Source organism: Heliangelus exortis, chromosome 1 (assembly GCF_036169615.1).
Source record: "Heliangelus exortis chromosome 1, bHelExo1.hap1, whole genome shotgun sequence".
NCBI lineage: Eukaryota > Metazoa > Chordata > Aves > Apodiformes > Trochilidae > Heliangelus > Heliangelus exortis.
The window spans coordinates 145,791,066-145,808,513 of NC_092422.1; the positions used below are offsets into that span (position 1 = coordinate 145,791,066).

At 52.2% G+C, this 17,448-nt stretch overlaps 1 protein-coding gene across 2 annotated transcripts; it reads right to left on the minus strand.

Moving 5' to 3' along the window:
• Positions 1-737: 737 nt before the first annotated feature.
• PDGFB (platelet derived growth factor subunit B) lies at positions 738-16,535 on the minus strand. Of its 2 annotated transcripts, none has more exons than XM_071731105.1 (7): positions 15,617-16,535; positions 8,913-9,009; positions 5,306-5,389; positions 4,603-4,808; positions 2,711-2,855; positions 2,152-2,317; positions 738-922 (listed from the first exon to the last, which is right to left on the minus strand). In XM_071731105.1, exons 1-6 carry the CDS (start codon positions 15,773-15,775, stop codon positions 2,181-2,183), a joined length of 828 nt encoding a protein of 275 aa, XP_071587206.1. In that variant the 5' UTR covers positions 15,776-16,535; the 3' UTR covers positions 738-922; positions 2,152-2,180. The 2 variants fall into 2 exon arrangements, with proteins under 2 accessions (XP_071587206.1, XP_071587195.1); XM_071731094.1 differs by having other exon boundaries at positions 2,148-2,317; positions 15,617-15,925.
• Positions 16,536-17,448: the final 913 nt, after the last annotated feature.

Genomic DNA, 17,448 nt, shown 5'->3' on the forward strand with positions numbered 1-17,448 from the left:
ATATATATACACACAGATATACACGCACACACATACAGAGCAAATTTTAAAAATAATCTGAGTCCAAGCCTGGAAAGTTGAATTCTCCACCAGCATGTGCAAAGATGGCTCCCCTTGGCAGGGGCCGGGGGTGTGGAGAAGATCCTGACACCGTCTGCTCCTTCCCCACGATCCAGACACCTTCCAGTCAGCACCAGGAGCAGGAGGGGAAAGGGAGGGGGGGAATGCATTTGGCTTATTTGTTTTTTGTTTTGTTTTCTTTTGTTTTTTTCTGTTCCCCGAGATGTTGTATATCTTAGTGGTTTTGGTTTTTCTTCTTTAAAATAAAATATACGCACGCATGTTAAAAATATAGATCTGTCCAGGTAGGGTGATAAAAGTCCTTAGTGCATTTTCCATCATGGGTTGCTGCTCGCAATCTGAGATAGGCCTGTTTTCAAAATGTAGGTCCAGTGCAAGTATTGATCTCAGCTGGGCCCCCCAGCCTCACCAGAAACACAAGGGGAAGGGAAAATACTCCCCTTTTGCCCTCTGTCCATTTGTTTTTCTCCTCCCCTTGAAAGAAATTGGACCCACTTTCCTCTTCACATTTTCCATCCTGTCCTCTGGAGCAGGGAAGGCATTTTCCTGTCCTCGTTGCAAGTTGTAGCTGTCCAGGGTTCATGGATTTACTTGTATTTTGTTCTTTTCTCATATATATATATATATAGGTCATGTTTGTCCTTTTTCTTTGTGTGTGTAAAACTTGAAAAGTATGCTAATAGATGAGAGAAGGGAGAGGCTTATGGTGGGAGAAGGTCCATTGATGGAAAGGGAAGCACCAAATGCCGTCTGAATCAGACGTCGAGGCAGACTGACAAAGAGGAAAAGTTATCACTCCAAGGACCCCATGGGGGCAATACAGCAAATATATTAAATAAACCTGGAAGAGAAACAAAAACAGGCACAGCATTAGAATATGTAAGCCTCTGCTCCTGCAATTCCCCTCTTCCCCTATTTTCTCTTCTGGAAATGTTTGTGTCAAAGTGCCAGATCAGAAGCTCAGGAGGACTTTTGACCTTCTCTATTTTTTCCTCTGGACAGCTTGAACCAGAGCTGAGATTTGCACGGCTTTGTATCATTTCTACCCTGGGAACCTTGGGCTGGCCAGGAGGATCCTGGGATAATCAGAACCCTTGTAGTGCTAAGCGTGGGAATGCCAATCCCAAGACACTGCCTGGTGCCCTTCTTCCCCAGCGCCTGAAATGCTTTGCCGTGGAAGCTCATCATCCCCCTCTTCCAAGGAGAGGGGAAGTGACTGTGAAGTGGTTGGCTCAGGCTCATTTAAGGGGCCACCACAGAAGTTGAGACTGGTGAGTTACAGGCCAGGGCTTTCCCTGTTAGGCTTTTCTGCCTCTCTCTACACTCAGCCTCCCCAGGTCCATGCCCTGGCTACTCTCTTCTGCACCTTTCCCTTTCTCTGGGGGAACCAGGGTTTATTCTCTTTTCCTTTGTACCAGTGAAATTCTTCTGGTGATGAGGGAATTACTCCCGTTTACACAAGTCAGGGAGAGAAGAATCTGACCCTGGACAGGCAAAGTCCAGATCTCTTGCCAGAGATTCCATTTCTCCTTTCCCCTGGTATGACTTTTTTTTGTGCACACAGGCTTCCCGCGAGGAGAGGGATGAACCAGAAGTGTTGCCACTTTTCTTTTCAGTCTTTCTGCCAACTCAACTAATGAAATAAAAGGAAAAGAGATCCCCAGAGCAACATTAATTCTCTGCTTTCAACAGAAAATCAATAGAGAAAGGAGAACACGAGTTGCTCCACAGAAGAGATGAATTACATGGACCCCGAGGGGATTTAGGTGTAGAGATAAGTCAGGCTCACTCTCTGCCTGCAAGGGAGGCAGAGAAAAGAGACGGCAGGGCCTGAGAGCAAATATGCTTGCAGCATGATCCTCCCACCTCTATGAAAAGCCATAAATAGGATGTACACACTGGGTCCCAGCCTAGTCCCCTTTTTTCATCCCTGGCTTTATCACAGCCAAGCTCCACATTAGCCACTTCACTGAAAGAGCTGTGCTGTGGGAAGAGTCCAAGGTGCTGGGGCAGAACTCTGTCCTGGGAGATCATTTCTCCCGACTGGAAAAGCAGCTTGCTGTTACCTGCCTTGTGCTCTCTCTCCCCTGCCAGCACTTCTATGCTATGAGGATTTCTTTCAGCACTTTCTTATCGTTGACATGCTTGTACTTCTTATGTTTCCTCTTCTGCGCCGGCGGCCGGCGTACTCGCTGCCTCTGTGAGACAGCGGCTGTGGTGAGCGACGGTGACGAGCCTGCCAAAACAGAGGGGAGAGTGTCTGTTCAGCTGGGTCATGGTGAAATATCTTTCTCCACACACTATCAACAAAGAGCCCTGCAAGGGGAGGGTCACAAGGCCTCCTTTTCTTGTTCTTCTGTCCCTTGTCCTCCACAGCGTCTGCCCTCTCCCCTTTCCCACGATGCCCTTCCTCTCACCTCTCACCTTCCCCTCCTTCATTCATCTCGGTTTCAGCCCCTGCCTGCTGGCAGGCAGACATCCCGAGAAAGGTCCCTCAGCTGGGGTAAACCATGGAGGCCCCGGGGTTTCACTGGAGATAAGCAGATTGAAGCCAGGGGAGGGCTCTTTCCTCTCTCCTCAGCCCTTCTTCTCACACCACCCTCCCCTCCACCATCGCCAGGATCCTTACGTCTCTGTTCACGTGTCCCTGGCCGGATGTTCCTGGGGGGGGGTGGACGGGACACCGCTTCGCACCGACACTGCACGTGGTCCTCCAAAGGCACAACGACTTTCTTGAATTTTGGCTTCCTCTGGACAAATTCGATCTTGTTCACCTATTTGGAAGAGGGAGGCAAGAAAAAGGTGAACACGGCTGCAGATTCCACTCTGCAAAAACAATCAGTGTCAGCACACTTCAGGACTGGCTTTCTTCCTCAAGGGTCAGGAGGCAGCTTATAGAGCACGGTTAAAATTCGGAGGTGGTGTGTATGGGAGCTAATTCTGCAGACACCAGCAGAGCAGACCTAGACCAGGCAAGCTGGGATGTGACTGGTTATTTCCCCTGTTCCTAATTATCCCTGCTGCTTAAGCAGGATGACTGGTCGATCCCAGGCAGAAGAAACATGGGATGTGCAGAACACACTAGCCTGCTTCCTGCGATGACAGAGACCTAGAGGCAACCAGAATTAATTCCCACAAGAGCCTCCAGGAAGGGTAAAAGGAGAAAAACTCAGGCCTGATGCAAGCAAACGCAGCTTCACCAGCTCTGCTGAGGCCTGTCTGAATTTGTCTCAAGCCCTTTAATAACTCTCAGGGCTGAAGCCCTCAGCTCTGTGTTTCACGGGAAAGGCGGTGCATTGGAAATTCCCTCGGACTCTCCACCAGTGCTGACTCAGAGGGAAGACTCACTACTGTTCCACATCCCACCACAGGGCACGAGCTTTCTAGGGGGGTCCTCCCATTCCAGAGGCGGCCGGGCCTGACCCCACTCAGCTTATCTAACGCGACCGCGGCCCCTGAAGTGCTCCACAAGCTATAAATACTTGCTCTGCCGCGCGTCTGGGATTGAATTCCTCTAAACCCACTGCCCCCAGCAGCATCCCTCAGCCAGAGCCAAAGCAGCCAGGCTGTTTATCTTTCCTTGAAAGCCCACTCCACACGCTTCAGACCACACGCTGCTCGCTAGACAAACACTTCCAGCCAAACAATAGAGAGACCTCTGTCCTCAAAGAAACCATTTCCAGGTCACTTTTTCAGGCTGGCTTTTGACCCCTCACTTGTTTTTTCCACAAAAACAACTCCTGCTCCCCCCCCCCATTTTTCCCTCATTCAGCCTGGCTTTTCTGAGAAAGGAATTTCCTGATGAAAAGGGCTGTTTGAATACAACCTCTCCTAGCCAACCTCTGCCGCCTGCCTGGGGGAGTCTCTTACAGCTCAGGCAGAGGATTAGTAAAGGCCGAGTATTATTTTTAAACAAACTGTGGGAGGAAGCTGTGAAGAGATCACTGGTAGCTGTGAGGAGGGCAGGATCAGAGCAAGCAGATAGCCATAAGGTGTCTGCTTTCTGCTGGAGTGGGTCAGGAGGTAACCATGGGGCTGAGAAAGAGGAGGAGCTGCTCCAGGAGCTGTGTCTTGGGAAGGAGCTGAAGTAGCAGGGAGCAGGCAGGGCACTGACACTGCAAACTTTCCCCTTTTTTCCATCAAAAACCATCCCTGTGACAAAAACGAGCTGTTTCCTCTTCCTTCTAACACAGCAGACAAGGCAGCCACAGAAAGAGCCACAGAGCTGAGCTGCAGCTGGGGACTGTGCCCTGTAGCTCTGCTACAGTGACAATCCCCAGCTGCTGGACAGCACCAGCCCTCCAAGCAGCTGGCACAGATGGATGTCACCCAGCTCAGGAGGGATGTCACCCCCCTGCCAGAGGCTGCAGTGCTGCGTGGCTAATGCTGAAGAAGTTGACTGCAGAGGGGGTCACATTGTGTGAGCCTTGCACCTGAGACTCTCTGTGGCTTGGATTTTTGGGGGGTTAGGGATGGAGGTGGGACGTGGGAAGAGGGAGCAGGGGGAGGCATCTCCCTTACCTGGACGTGCCGGACACGGATCTGCGTGGGGCGACACTGCACGTTGCGGTTGTTGCAACAGCCGGAGCAGCGCTGCACCTCCACGCAGGGCGGCCACACCACGAAGTTGGCGTTGGTGCTGTCCACCATGTTGCGGGAGATTTCAAAGACTACCACCCGTGTCTTGCACTCTGCGAGGACAGCTGGCTCTGCTGCTGCCAGAGCATCTGCGGAGGGCCAAGAGAAGAAGGTGGGATGAAACGGGCTTTGCAGCTGTTACCAACCCGCTCACGGGCACCTCTACCCAAAAGAAAGACCCCACGCATTCTCTCATACATACACAGATGTTCTTTCTCCTCTTCTCACCCCTCTAGCTCCTTCCCTGGACAGAGCTGCCCCCTGTGAGGGACCTCCCAGTGAAATGATGCTTCTCACCGCAGTGGCAGACCCAGGCAGGAGGTGACATTTCTTTAGAGCAAATCAGTACCAGGGGGATTTAAAGCAGACCAGCTCGCAGAGCTCCAGACTCTCTCTCCTGCCCTCCTGGCGTGTAACACCCAGCTCCTACAGGAGGCAAAGGCCCTCCTTCTCATGTGTCTTCACATCCATGAGCACTATAACCTCTACCTGCCTCCCCACCAGGTCTCAGACACACATCTACACCCAGCCACAGCTTCTCAGGTGAGTGCCACAACAACCACAAGGTGCAAAACCCTTGACTCACCCAGGCTTCGTCGCTCTCTAGACAGGGCCACGGGGTTTTGACCGGGCTGAGTTGCATTCAGGTTCAGGTTTGAGGTATCCTCCTCTGCAAAGAGAAAGACAGAACCTAATAGCACTGAGTAAAGACAGGAGAAGATGTCAGGCACTTATGTTCTGCTCATCGAGTGAACTGCAGAGACACGAGATAAGCCACAGCCCCAGCACATCACTCTAGGTGTAAATCTACCAGAGAGGTCATAGCTTGGACACAGACACTCCAGGTTTGCTCTTGGCTCAGGCTAGGCAGCTCAAAGCAACAAATGTATCAAGAAAGAAGGGTCCCGGTCAGCCCTGGGAGAGGAAAACTCAATCTCAAGAATGACAAGGCCTATGGCAGGGCATGTTGGTATCTGAGAGGAATAGGCAGAGGGATTCAGATCACCAACCTGAGATCAAGATAGAGCAAGAAGGATCAAAAACTAGATGGGATCAGCAGAAAGTATGATACATGAATTGCTTTGCAGGGGTGGCGTGGGACTGGGAGAGTATGTGATGATGGGCAGGAGGTGGGGTGTTTTTTTTCTGTCTCCCAGCCCACTGCAGCTGTTCTAGGTTAGAGTAAGTTTTATAACAGAAGAACAGAAAAAAGGAGTTTAAACTGATTTTCTTCTATACTACTGTAAGGTAAGTTGCAGGATCTGGAGGTCGTTCAGTTAGCGATGGGAGAGGAAGAACGATAGCATTCAGGCCAGCCCTGAACAGTTCCCTCCCAACCCATTGCTTTTTCCCATAGGAAGTGCTGAATAGAGAAATGCCCATAATCCCCATGGAGCACTCCAACACGCAGCCCCTCCTGAGCTCCAGACAATGGCTACGCTTGGAGATAGCTCCCACCCAGCCACAGCTCTTTCCTTCTCTGACCTGCTTTAACAGCTGAAGGAAGCTGAATGGACGTCAGCATCAAGGGAGCAATTTTCTTAAAGACAATTTGGGGCCAGTGGAAGATCTCTGTTTATCAGATGTGTGTTGGAGCAGACTTCCCACACCTATCATGTCCCATTCCTCTTCCTCAGCCCTGCCCTAGTGCAGCCCTCTTATAAGGGGGAGCAGAGACTTCGCTCTCCCCTCAGCTCTGAACCAAATGCTGAAGGAGTTGGGATGGATGCACAGAGGCTGCATTCACAAGCCAGGAATCGTGCACCTGAGTGGTAAACGTCTCCGCATGAGGTGGTCAGACAGTGACCCTCTGAAGCTGCTGGACAGACACGATCAGTTCTAGGACACCATTCATCTTGCCCTGAAGCAGACACCCAAAGTGATTTCTGGTGGATCATGCTCTAGAAGGGCATTTAGTTCTCTAAGGGCTGCAGAAGGTGTCTGAATACTGACTTAGAGGGGCATGCCTGCTCTGTGGGCAGCCACAGCTCAGGGAGATGTCCCCAGCTCAACACACCTCTGTTGTTGGGTCTATGATCTCCATAGTGTCTAAGAGTTTCTATCTGGAGAGCAGTGTCTCAGCTCATCTGCCTCCTGGAGCTGCCTACTCATGGCTCTCTGTGCAGTCAGTGGTTTGCAGCTGCTGGGACACTTACAGGGTGCATGGACAGCTCAGGAAATAGCTCCAGATGCTTTGAGATTATCTTGCTAATACACTTATTTGCTAATATGCCAATGGGATAAGTGAATGGTGATGCCCCTCAGTCACTACCTGGGAACAGATAAGAGCCACAGGGTGCAACAAAGAGATGGCTTCCTAGCACTGTTTCCCATTTCCCTGACCAGCCTTTCCCATCTGGGACCTGAAGTGAAACCTAGTGACTAAAAGCCCAATACCCCTGGGCTTTTCAATCCAACAAGAGAAGCCCAATTTGTTTGTCAACCATGAGGGCATTTAGTTATTGTGATGGAGATGTATCTGTTCCTTAGACACCAGGACGTGGCAGGCTGCACGCATCTTCTCAGCCACTTTTTCTCACCACCCCACCATCCTGTGCCACCTGGCATTTTATCAAACAAGGGTGGGAGCTGACTTTTGTACAGAGGTTGAGTTAAGGAGAAGAGAGAGAGAGAGGGGAAGGAAAAAAAAAAAAAAAAAAAAAAAAAAAAAAAAAAAGAAGCAAAAACTGTTGGCTCTAAACAAATCTCCTATTGAAAACTGGGTCCCTCCCTCCCCCAGGTTCTCCTTCTACACCCCATGTCATATGGTTGGTGCGGGCAGGGGGACCAGCCTGGGACAATCAATCCAGCAGGGCTAATTTTGGAAGTTGCCCCATTGTGTGGCTTGTGGATGAAGAGGAGGGGACTGGTGAGGGCAGGGAGAGGCCGTGGCAGTGGTGGGGAGCCTGGTTGCCTCTTTCTAAGGCAAACAATAGCTGAACGCAGCTGGTGCCCTCCCCCTCTCCTTCCCCCCCTCCCCTGCCCCTCCAGGGCCGTTTTGAAAGGCAGCGGGAATGCTTTTGAGACTGCGCCAGTGGTTGGACTGGCATAGGAAACAAAAGCAGGAAATTCTGTTCCCCCGTAGATAGTGTCTCGGCAAGGATTACAAAGCTCCAAACAGACAAAACACGAGAGAGAAGGCGAGCTGGGAGGGCCAGGGGACGACGGGCGGGAGCAGGGTTAGAATAGAAAGGAATTTGCTCTGAAGAGACCGTTTATAAATAAATTCCTGGGCCAGCCCAGCCGCCGTGGCGCGTGCTCCAGTTCCCACACGTGCCGACCCCTCCACGCTTCCCTGCTTCTGCTGCTCTCCCTTCTCAGCCCTGGCCAAGTGACCCCGAGGCCCTGCAGCCCCCGGAGCTCTTATCTACGGGCAGGAGGTGAAGTGATGCTACCCTGATTTAGCCCCTGTCCCATATCTCACCCACAGGCACGTGCTCTGACGCTTTTATCCTGAGAAGCTTCTCAGAGCACGTGGCCTTTTGTGGATGCTAAACCTGAGAACTCACTCAGCCCTTTCCAGCTCTATCACCTAATTTCCACCTCCTATTTCTCCACCTCCTAGGCTGATCCTTGGATGATTCAAGCCCTGCTGCCTGTGCATCTTGCAAGGTGAAACATGCTGACCACAGTTCCTTGCACTCACCTTGCTCATCTCCTACCATTCTTGGAAGCCAATGGAATTCATGTTGGAATCAATGTCTGAGGCAGTTAGGAGGAGATCTACAAAAACATCTAGTTGCCTAGCTTGCACAGGTTTCAAAAGGGCTATGTGTGTAAATAGCCAGGTCTTGGCTACTGACTGTATCCTGGATTTATTCACAGAATCATAGAATGTCAGGTAGGAAGGGACCTCGAAGATCATCTGGTCCAACCCTTCTAATATTATTGCTTATATGGTATGTGTCAGTACCCCATTGAGCTGAGACTTAAAACTTTCCGAAGTGGGGTAATCCACCACCTTCCCTGGGAGACCATTCCAATGTCTGACTGTCCTCACGGTGAAAAAATTTCCTCTTGTGTTCAAATGCAATCTCCCCAGGAGCAACTCATGCCCATTGCCCTTTGCCTTGCCCGTGTGACTTATTGTGAAGTCTGTTGATAGTCTGCCTGCTGGAAAACAGAATATCCCCTCCCTCCCTGGCAAAGAGTTATGAAAAAATAGAGGAGTGTTTGGTGAAGAGGAGATTTACCTACGGAGTCTATCCGCAGGGCACGCTGGAGGTCGCTGATGGAGCGCACAGAGCTGCCACCCAAAATCTCATAAATGTCTTCAGGTATGGGGTCCCCCTGTCAAATGACAAAAAAAGAAAAGAAGGGGAGAAACAAACATTAGAGAGGTGATTTGCAGATACTGACTGTGTCGTGGTGGGGAACTGGGGAGGAATTGAAGAATAATGGAGGAATCAGTGAAGGAACCAGAGAAAGGCAAAGATGCCCTCAAGAAGGTATGAGGCTGAAACCTGAGCAAAAGGGAGAGAGTCCCTCTTGCTGCTTCTCACAAAGCAGTCAGGAGACTGAAAAAGCAAAAAAATGCCTGGGCTGTGCAACAGAGCCTCTGACACTATGCAGCCAGAGCAAGGCTTCCTTCACCGGTGCTATATGACTTCTCCAGGTGGCCTCTCATTCCTGCAGCCTGCAGTAAAGGCGTTTTAACAGACTTCCCTTATGCTATCAGATAAAACCTTCCCAATATTTCCCTCTGTTATGAAACACCCTCACGGGCTTTGTGAGATATCGTGTGCATGTGCGTGTGCATGCGCGTGTATTTTCAAACCACAGAGGCCCAATAATATCCATAATTTGCATACCCTTAAAAAAAAAAAAAAAAAAAAAAAAAAAAAAAGGTGGGGGTTGGAGAGGAAGATTGACCTTCACAGCTGAGGCTGCTCCAGCCTGAGCCCGCAGTGAAACCGCAAATGATGCAGAGGGAGGACATGAAAGGCTGTTCGAGGTGGTGGGCTGAGGAGCTGATTTGGATGAAGACACACATGGGAGTTTGGATGTCATTGCATGCCAGTGCCAAAAAACCTTAAGTAAGCAGCCTCATAGACATCAGGCGATAGGCCAGATTCAGGGTTTGTGCAGGCAGGTGCAACGCCATCAATCTCTTGGGAATTTTAGTCTGGCACCAGGCTTGAATGGGCCCCGGTGACAGCACTTAACAAGACTACAAAGGAGCAGTGTGGGAAAGCAAGCACTGATTAAAACATACTTCCGAAAGACCAGAGAAAGAGAGGGAGGAAAGTACTGGCCAAAGTGTTTGCTTAGCTCCCAGCTCTCTTCATTCCGGGCTACTCATGCGGAAAAGCCGCTCTTTCAGCCGGGTGCTGGATGCCCTCTGAGCCACGGCCCTACACATGCTCCTGTAACTGAGAGGAGAACTTGGCTCGTGCCCCTGTGAAACGCTGGGATTTTTTGTGTGGGTTTTTATGGGCAGTTGGTGGCATGTGTGTGGTCCTTCTAGGGTAAAGCTTTTCCCTCCCTGCCCGCCTTCAGCACAGAACATTTCCCTTCCACTCAGAGTCAAGGAAAACCTCAAGGCAGGTGGTTAAATGCTGGCTGTTAAACCTCGAGGGCTTCAGCCCAAGCCTGCAGCCACTTTTGCATGGCTGCTTGAGCCTGGCACCCTGACATCACCACACGTGCCTGTCCCTTGGCCACCAGCCCTTTGCCTCTACTAAGGTGGCAGTAGGAGCCCTCCCTCCCCAGCCCTGCTAACCCGCCCTCTAATACCATAACTTAAACTAGGACGCAGTGGCTTGAAGGATGCTGCAGCACAAGTCACGGGGCAGGAACCTCCTGGGATAGCTACAGAGCAGCCAGCGCTAGTGTCTTAAACGTCCACAGCCTGATCCACCAGAGAGCTCATGTCAGATCGAGCCTCTCTGCCCTGCTCTGTCCCTGTCCCTGTCACATCTCACCACGGATCTGGCTGTCCGCCTGCAGCCAAAAGCAGATTTTACATCCCCAGGCGCTGCTTCCTCAGTCTCCGAGGGAGAGGGAAGCAGCATCAGTGATGAATGCACAGCGAGAGAGAGACTTGTGTAATTCAGGGATCACTGGATAGCTGCGAAATGAAGATGCCTTCTGACAACTCCTGCCGCGTGAGGAAGAGCGGGGCCAACAGCCCCTGCCAGAGAGGCTCTGCAGCACTTCCCTGCCTTGTGCCACACACGGCGTTTACTGGGAAAGGGATCATTTGCAATTCCTAGTACTTGCAGCCAGGGCTCAGTGCTGGGCGGCTCTGAAATTGCAGGCTTTTTAATGTATGCACCTGTCAGACAAATGCATTCGTGTACGAATGCTGCCGTGCACGGATGCCCCTGGTCCTTCCTGACACTTAATACGTGTAGGAAATGGAACTTTATTTTAAACTCTGGCACTTGCTGGGGGAGAGCGTGGGCAAGTGTTACGAGACTGGGTGACTTTGGAGGCAAGCTGGGAGGTGTCACCTTGCTAACTGAGCAGGGGGAACAGATATAAACCAGGGATTGCAAACGCAGGCCCTCAGGAGCTGGATTGCTGGGGACTGCCTGCAGGAATAAGCTCCATTCCCTGCTCACAGCAGCAGTTTTAGGTGCCAATTTTTTTCTTGCTGCAGATACTATCAGCATGGCTACTGTGTATCACCAGCCCACATGGCTCATAATCTTGTCCTCCTCCTTGGGGTTTAGCGGGGCAGCTCTGCCAGTGACAACCACAAGCCTGTGAAGCTCCTTGCTTTCCTCTAGTGCTGCAGAACTATGTCCAAGGTTGGCCAGAGAGCAGATACACAGATCTGAGCTGCATGGGTTGGCCTTGCTGCCTTTGAGGTCTGTGCCTGGAAACAGCCATGCATCTGGGTCTCCCATCCCAGATCTATGTCTAAATGTCCATGAAATTGGGGCACTGCACACACCTGGGCTAAGGGCACTTGGTGGGGATGGGACACAGGGAAGCAGAGGTCCCTCAGCTACCTCCACCTGATCCCATGGGGAGGTGGAGGAGCATTGCAGGAGGTGGGATCCTCAACAGACCAGATCAAGCAGCTGGTCTGGTTCCTGCTTAGTGGCTCTTCTGGAGCTATTTGTCTAACATAGGTTAACAATCTCCTTTTTTAACTGCTCGGCAGATCAAAGAAGACTTTAGTCTCAATGGACTCCTGGCTGACTGTCAAGTGCCCCAAGGCCTGGCCTCATATTCCTGCGAGGCCCAGAATTCCTAGAAGAAAGTAAGTTTGTTCTACCCTCCCTCCCTCAGCCTCCAGTGCCTGGCTCTCCCCCAAGCCACAGGGATAGCCCCCACTCTGCCAATCTCGCCCACCCCCCTTTAGGGATGTCCCCTCCCCTTCTCCTGGCTGCTGGCACTTTTAGGGTGAGAACCAGGGCACACCTTACACAAGGCAGGAGAGCACTTGGGAACACGTGCAGCAATGTCCTGCAAACAGAAAATTCCCCTGTCCCCACACACATACTCTCCCAAAATCAGCCTCATAGTTAACCTCACCATCCACTGCCCCTGGAGCTTTCCACCAGTGTATGATTTGAGCACCAGGGTTGCAGAAAAATCCCCTTGCAATCAGCTGCTGCCGCTGAGGTGGCACAGGGAATACTAAGGGCTGTGCTCCAGTCATTCCCCTTGGCTATTCACTGGCAAGGGTTTAGGAGTCGTGCCCGAAGGTGTATCTGACTCGGTAGCACCAAAGATACAGAGGAGGCAGCAAGGATTGTGCAACTGGAAGGGAAGGCAGACCCTCAGGGCTCAAAGAAACCAGTCAAGGACACTCCCAAGGTGAGAACTCCTCCAGTCCTCTTTTTTTTGGGTGGTGTGTCTACACACCCACGTCTAACTGCACACAGAAGGACAGAAGGGTAGCAGCAGTACCATCCCAGGGCAGGGAAGCACCCTGTTATCTGTTCCTCTGCCCTGATGAGGAAGACTTTCCCCATCACATCCACCCTGACCACAGCATGAGATCTTGGCAGCGGAGCCTCCAGTGATCAGCCAGGCAAAAAACCCCAAACAAACAGCATTTTTCAACTCCCTCTGAAGCTGATGCGAGGACCCTGAGGGGAGACTCCACTGCATTCCCTGGCAGAGAGCAAGACTGGCAGTCATCCTGCCACTGGCCATCCAAACCCGAGACTCTTGCTCCCCTGACATAGGGCTTCCACCCTTCCAGAACCACTCCCAGCTACAAGGGGACCGCAAAACCCACCTGCCAGAGGACCAGGCACGCCTGTCCCAGCAGTAGGCACAACCCTCCTCACACAAACTCCCCTCCACGTGGGACTGAGGCTTATGTTTTCCTCTCTTAAAAGAATCAACCTTAACGTTTGATCTAGCCCACGTTCCTAAAATACAGCCAGACAAACCCACCCTTTCCCCGTTTCAAGGGGGACTCCACCACTGCCCCACCTTGCTCCTCCGCACTCCCCCTACACCTCCCCTGCGAGGGCTTGGAGGCATTTCCACCCCCGGGGCTGGCTGTGTACCGGCGGCACTGGAAACACCGCAGGAGCCGCTGTCATTCTCTCCTGCCGCTGCGCATCAGCTGATGGGAAGAGGGAGGCAGGGACGATTCGCCTGGCTCCTTCCACGAGCTCACCCCAGACGTGTCATCCATCCCGGCCCCCACCGCTTTTGTCCTTGTCACAGCCTCATGCTAGGAAGACACGGGAAGAGCCCGGGAGTCTTGCACCAAGAAGACGTGATGGGGAGCTGGGCCCAGGTTATAAGCAAGCGCCCGGCCGCACCCCATTCCTCGGGAATTCCAGAAAGCCCTGCCAGTGGGGCTTCACCCCAGCACAACCACACCGGGCTCAGCCCATCCTCTCTAAATGTTGCAAGGCAACTATTACAGCCCGCGGGGCAAATGCAAATTGGTTTAGCATCCTCCCGTCCCAACTGGCAAATACCTTCCCACTGAGGCTCATACTCCCGCCCGCTGGAAGAGTTCCAGGGCCCTCCAGCTCCAGATGGGTGTGATTGAAGAGGGAGAAGGACTCAGGATGCTTCATGTCCCGGCTCAGGCCTCTGCTGATCAGAGGGAGCTACTGTTCCCCACACACTTTCTCTCAGGCAAGGCTGGGGATGAGGTGCAAGACCCATTAAGAGGATGACTATGGTTCAGCTGCCTGGTAAGAGTCAAGTTGTATGTGCCTGGGGCAGAGGTGTAACACAATGGCTTCAAAGTCGATGTGGAGACTATCTGTAGGCAAAAGCATCTACCCAAGCATAAACCTTCTTGGTTTTCTCATCATAAAATGACAAATATCATTATTCCTCCCAAGAAACCTTGAGCCAGAGTTCCCAAACCCTAACACTACTAGGCTGTCATAAAGCTGAGCACTCTTTTAATGTGATGGAAGTGCAGAAGAACAGCCCTCTGGGATCAGACACTGCATCTTCACCCTTCCCCAGCACCAACCATAGGTGATGTTTCACGTTGCACGGGAGAAAGGGATCTGAGCCACCCACAAAGGAAATACCATCCTCTGCCCAAAACAAACTTAACCACTGGGTAGCCCACAGCTCTAACTGCTTCCCTTTGCGGCTTGGGCAAAGGCAAAATGGGACTGTAAGGAGGTGATGTGATGCTTTGTACCCAACCCCTTCTCTGCTGCCCATAAGATGACCTGACAGAAAATAAGGAAGAGAAAGAAATGATGCAAAGGGAGAAAAGTTCTGGTGGAAGGATATTTCCTGCCCCTCACAACCTGCAAGCTGAAGATCCAAACCACAGTTTTGCCACCTTAAGTAGAACTGAAGGGGGAACTGAGCCCTGTATGTAAATGTTAGGGGCTTCCTGTTCCCCTCAATCTGCACACCATCATACTATCAGACATGGCAGCAGAGGTCAAAGGATTTGGGGTCTTGGGGCTCCTCTTCCTTCACCATGCCTTAGGGTGAGGCTTCGATTTCCACCTGGGGAAACCAAAGAGGGTTGGGGTGTACGATCACCAAGCCAAATCCACCACCTGGACCCCGCCCTGTGCTTGTCTTCCTCTTGAGCAGAGTGTGCGGGAGGGCTACAGGACAAGATGCTTGCGTGACTGTGCAAGCACAGCAGAGACACTCATCTCCTGCCTCTTCCCCATGGCCCCAGACAGGCGGATACCCCGCTGAACAGCCGTGCTGCCCTGGTGATGGTGTCTCTAGAGGCACTGCCCCCCTCCCTCACCCCTTTCGGAGCCCCCTTGCCCTTCCTCCATCGGCCCCTCGGTGATGCCAGGGTGGGTTTCATGCAGTGCGTAATTCTGGAGGTGGTGGCAAGCGGGCCTGGGTCCCTGCCTCCTAGCACGCCAAAATAACCAGGGAAGGCGGGTGGTTTGGTGGACCAGCCGTCTGGCACTGCGCCCCGGGGGTGACACCCAACGGGGGCAGAGCTGCCGGTGGGGCAGGAGGCTGCGGGCTCCCGGGGGTGCTCCTCAGCAGCAGCCCGGCTCCATCCATCAACCAGGGACTGCTTTAGCCTGGTCTCCCCTTCCCTTCCAGCCCGGGATGCACACGAGGGTGGGTTTATCGGCAAGCGAAGCCTTTCCCGGCGGCGCCCGTCCTGACAGGGGGGAGCGACCCCGCCCCGAGGCGGGAAAGCGGCCCCCAGCGGTCGCTCCCCCTCAGGGCCGGGGGCGGCCGCCATTAGCGCCCCTGCCGAGCCCTTCCCTCAGAAAAGGGCCAGGAAAGCCGCCGCCCGACCCGGGCTTCTCGCCCCTGCCGTGCAGCTCCGCTTCTCCGCACACCCCCTCCACCACCACCTCCAGGCTTCACCTCTCCGCACCTGCGGGGCGGCAGCCTCCGCCGCCGGTCTAAACCACCCCCCCCCCCTCCGCCCCGACTCTCCGCCACCCTCCCTCGCCGCCCTCCGGGACTGGCAGCTCGGCAGCACCGCCCGGTGCCGGCCAAGGCAACTCACCTCCAGGCGGGCTAGGGGCAGGGAGAGGATGAACGCGAAGACCACGCCGAAATTCATCCCGACTTCAGGCCCCGCCGGCTGCGGGCACATGGACGGCGAGCCCCGGGAGAGGGGAAGCGCTTCCCGCAGACAACCCCGCGGCCGCCCGGCCTCAGGCATCGAGGGCTGCTCCGCGGGTTCCCATTCTCCCTCCGAGCCGGGCTGCGGGTGGGAGACTTGCAGAAGACCTTGGAAGAGGTGGTGGTGGTGGTGGTGGTGAGGGGAGGCAGAGGTACTGCTCGGTGAGTCGCCTGCCTCTCTGCTATCTCATAAGCCCGGTGGGAAAAAAAATGCAGTCCCTCAAAATTATCCGCATCCAGAGTCTGCGTCCCTCTCGCCCCAAGGGATGCTTCGGTATTGCCTTTTGCTAGGTGGTCCACATGCTATTTTTCTTCTTGATTGTCTTCCTCTTCAAATATATGTATGTAAAAGATTTTACATGCGGGCAGCAATAACTCAGTGTTCTTAGGAAAAGATGCACAAAATAACAATTAAAAAACTTTTCCAAACTTTGGTACGAATTAAAAAAAAGAAAAATCCTCTTCCTTAAGGTGTCATTTTCTTAAAACGCTCCTTTTCTTCCTTATGCCTGGTTGCTTTTTTTTAGCGAAAAGTTGCTACTGTACATTGAATTTCTTCCCTTCCCATTAGATTCGTGGCTTGGGTGCCTCCTCTCTTGAAGTGTTGGCAGCTTGCTTGGACGTGAGGTTTGCTTTGGGTTTGGAGACAGGTGAGAGCAAATGTTTTCGCTCTGGGTTGCGTGTGTGTATGTGCGTGCGTGCACTGAGCCTTGACGAGCCTCAGAGCGGAGCCACCGCTGCCTCCCGCGCTCTGTTGCAACAAGAAAGGAAAAAAAAAAAAACAAAACTGGCAAAAAAAAGCAGAAAAGGTGAAATTGAAGGGGAGGTGAGAGAGCCGATGAGTCTTTATTTTAGTCTGCGAGCTGCAAGAGAGACTAAACTGGCACTCGGGGCTGCTCCTTTTATAAAGGAGAGGAGATGGGTGGAGCATAACTTGCCATCCTCCTCTTGGCTGGGTATCAAGGCGAAAAATCTAGTGAGGGAGTAGCAGTCCATTGCTGACAAAATAAAAAGTGTGTTAATTTAAATGATAAATTAATTAAAAATGACTAATGCTGTAATAACCCGTATAATGTGGCTTTAGTATCTGTGAGGAATGGGGACAGAAATTCCTTCCTCCTCGGCAAGAGATAAGAAGAGAGGAGTTCCCGGCACAGTAGTTTGTTATTTTTTTGGCCCCAGGTTCTCACTGTTGCAGTCAGGAGCCCATTTCTCTTAGCTCCACTTGCCTTCTTCCCTGCCCTGCTACACCACTAGCTCCAGGGAGAGAGATGGTGTTAATATCTTACATCTCTTTGTGTGCAGCAGAAGAAAAAAAAAAAAAAAAAAAAAAGCCAGATGAATTTAAATGTTGCTACAAGACAATCTGTTGTTGCTCGTGGCACCGGGAGGTATTTTGCTGTATGATTATCCCCACAATATAATAAACATCTGAAGGAAAATTAAGCAAGCAGATATTTGCAGGGGTGGGGGTGGGGGTGTGCAAAAGAGAGAGATGGGGAGGGGAAGGATGCTAACAGGTGAGTTCAAGAAAGAGTCATATCCTACTGAAAAAACACCTGTACACACACCCTCTCATGTAAGTACAAGTGATCTCCTGGTGTGGAGTTGCACACTTGCAAAGCATACTCCAGGCACGACCAGGGGGGGTTTCTGCACCATCTTTGTGCAGGCTCGTATCCACCGATACATTCCTGCACCGTCATGCACCAC

Excerpts from the sequence above, each read along its gene's own strand:
- PDGFB (XM_071731105.1), bottom strand. The coding sequence starts at position 15,775 with ATGCCTGAGGCCGGGCGGCCGCGGGGTTGTCTGCGGGAAGCGCTTCCC. Across the intron at positions 4,809-5,305 it reads TAGAGAGCGACGAAGCCTGG|ATGCTCTGGCAGCAGCAGAG; the intron begins GTGAGTCAAGGG and ends GGCCCTCCGCAG. Across the intron at positions 2,856-4,602 it reads TCCGTGTCCGGCACGTCCAG|GTGAACAAGATCGAATTTGT; the intron begins GTAAGGGAGATG and ends TCTTCCAAATAG.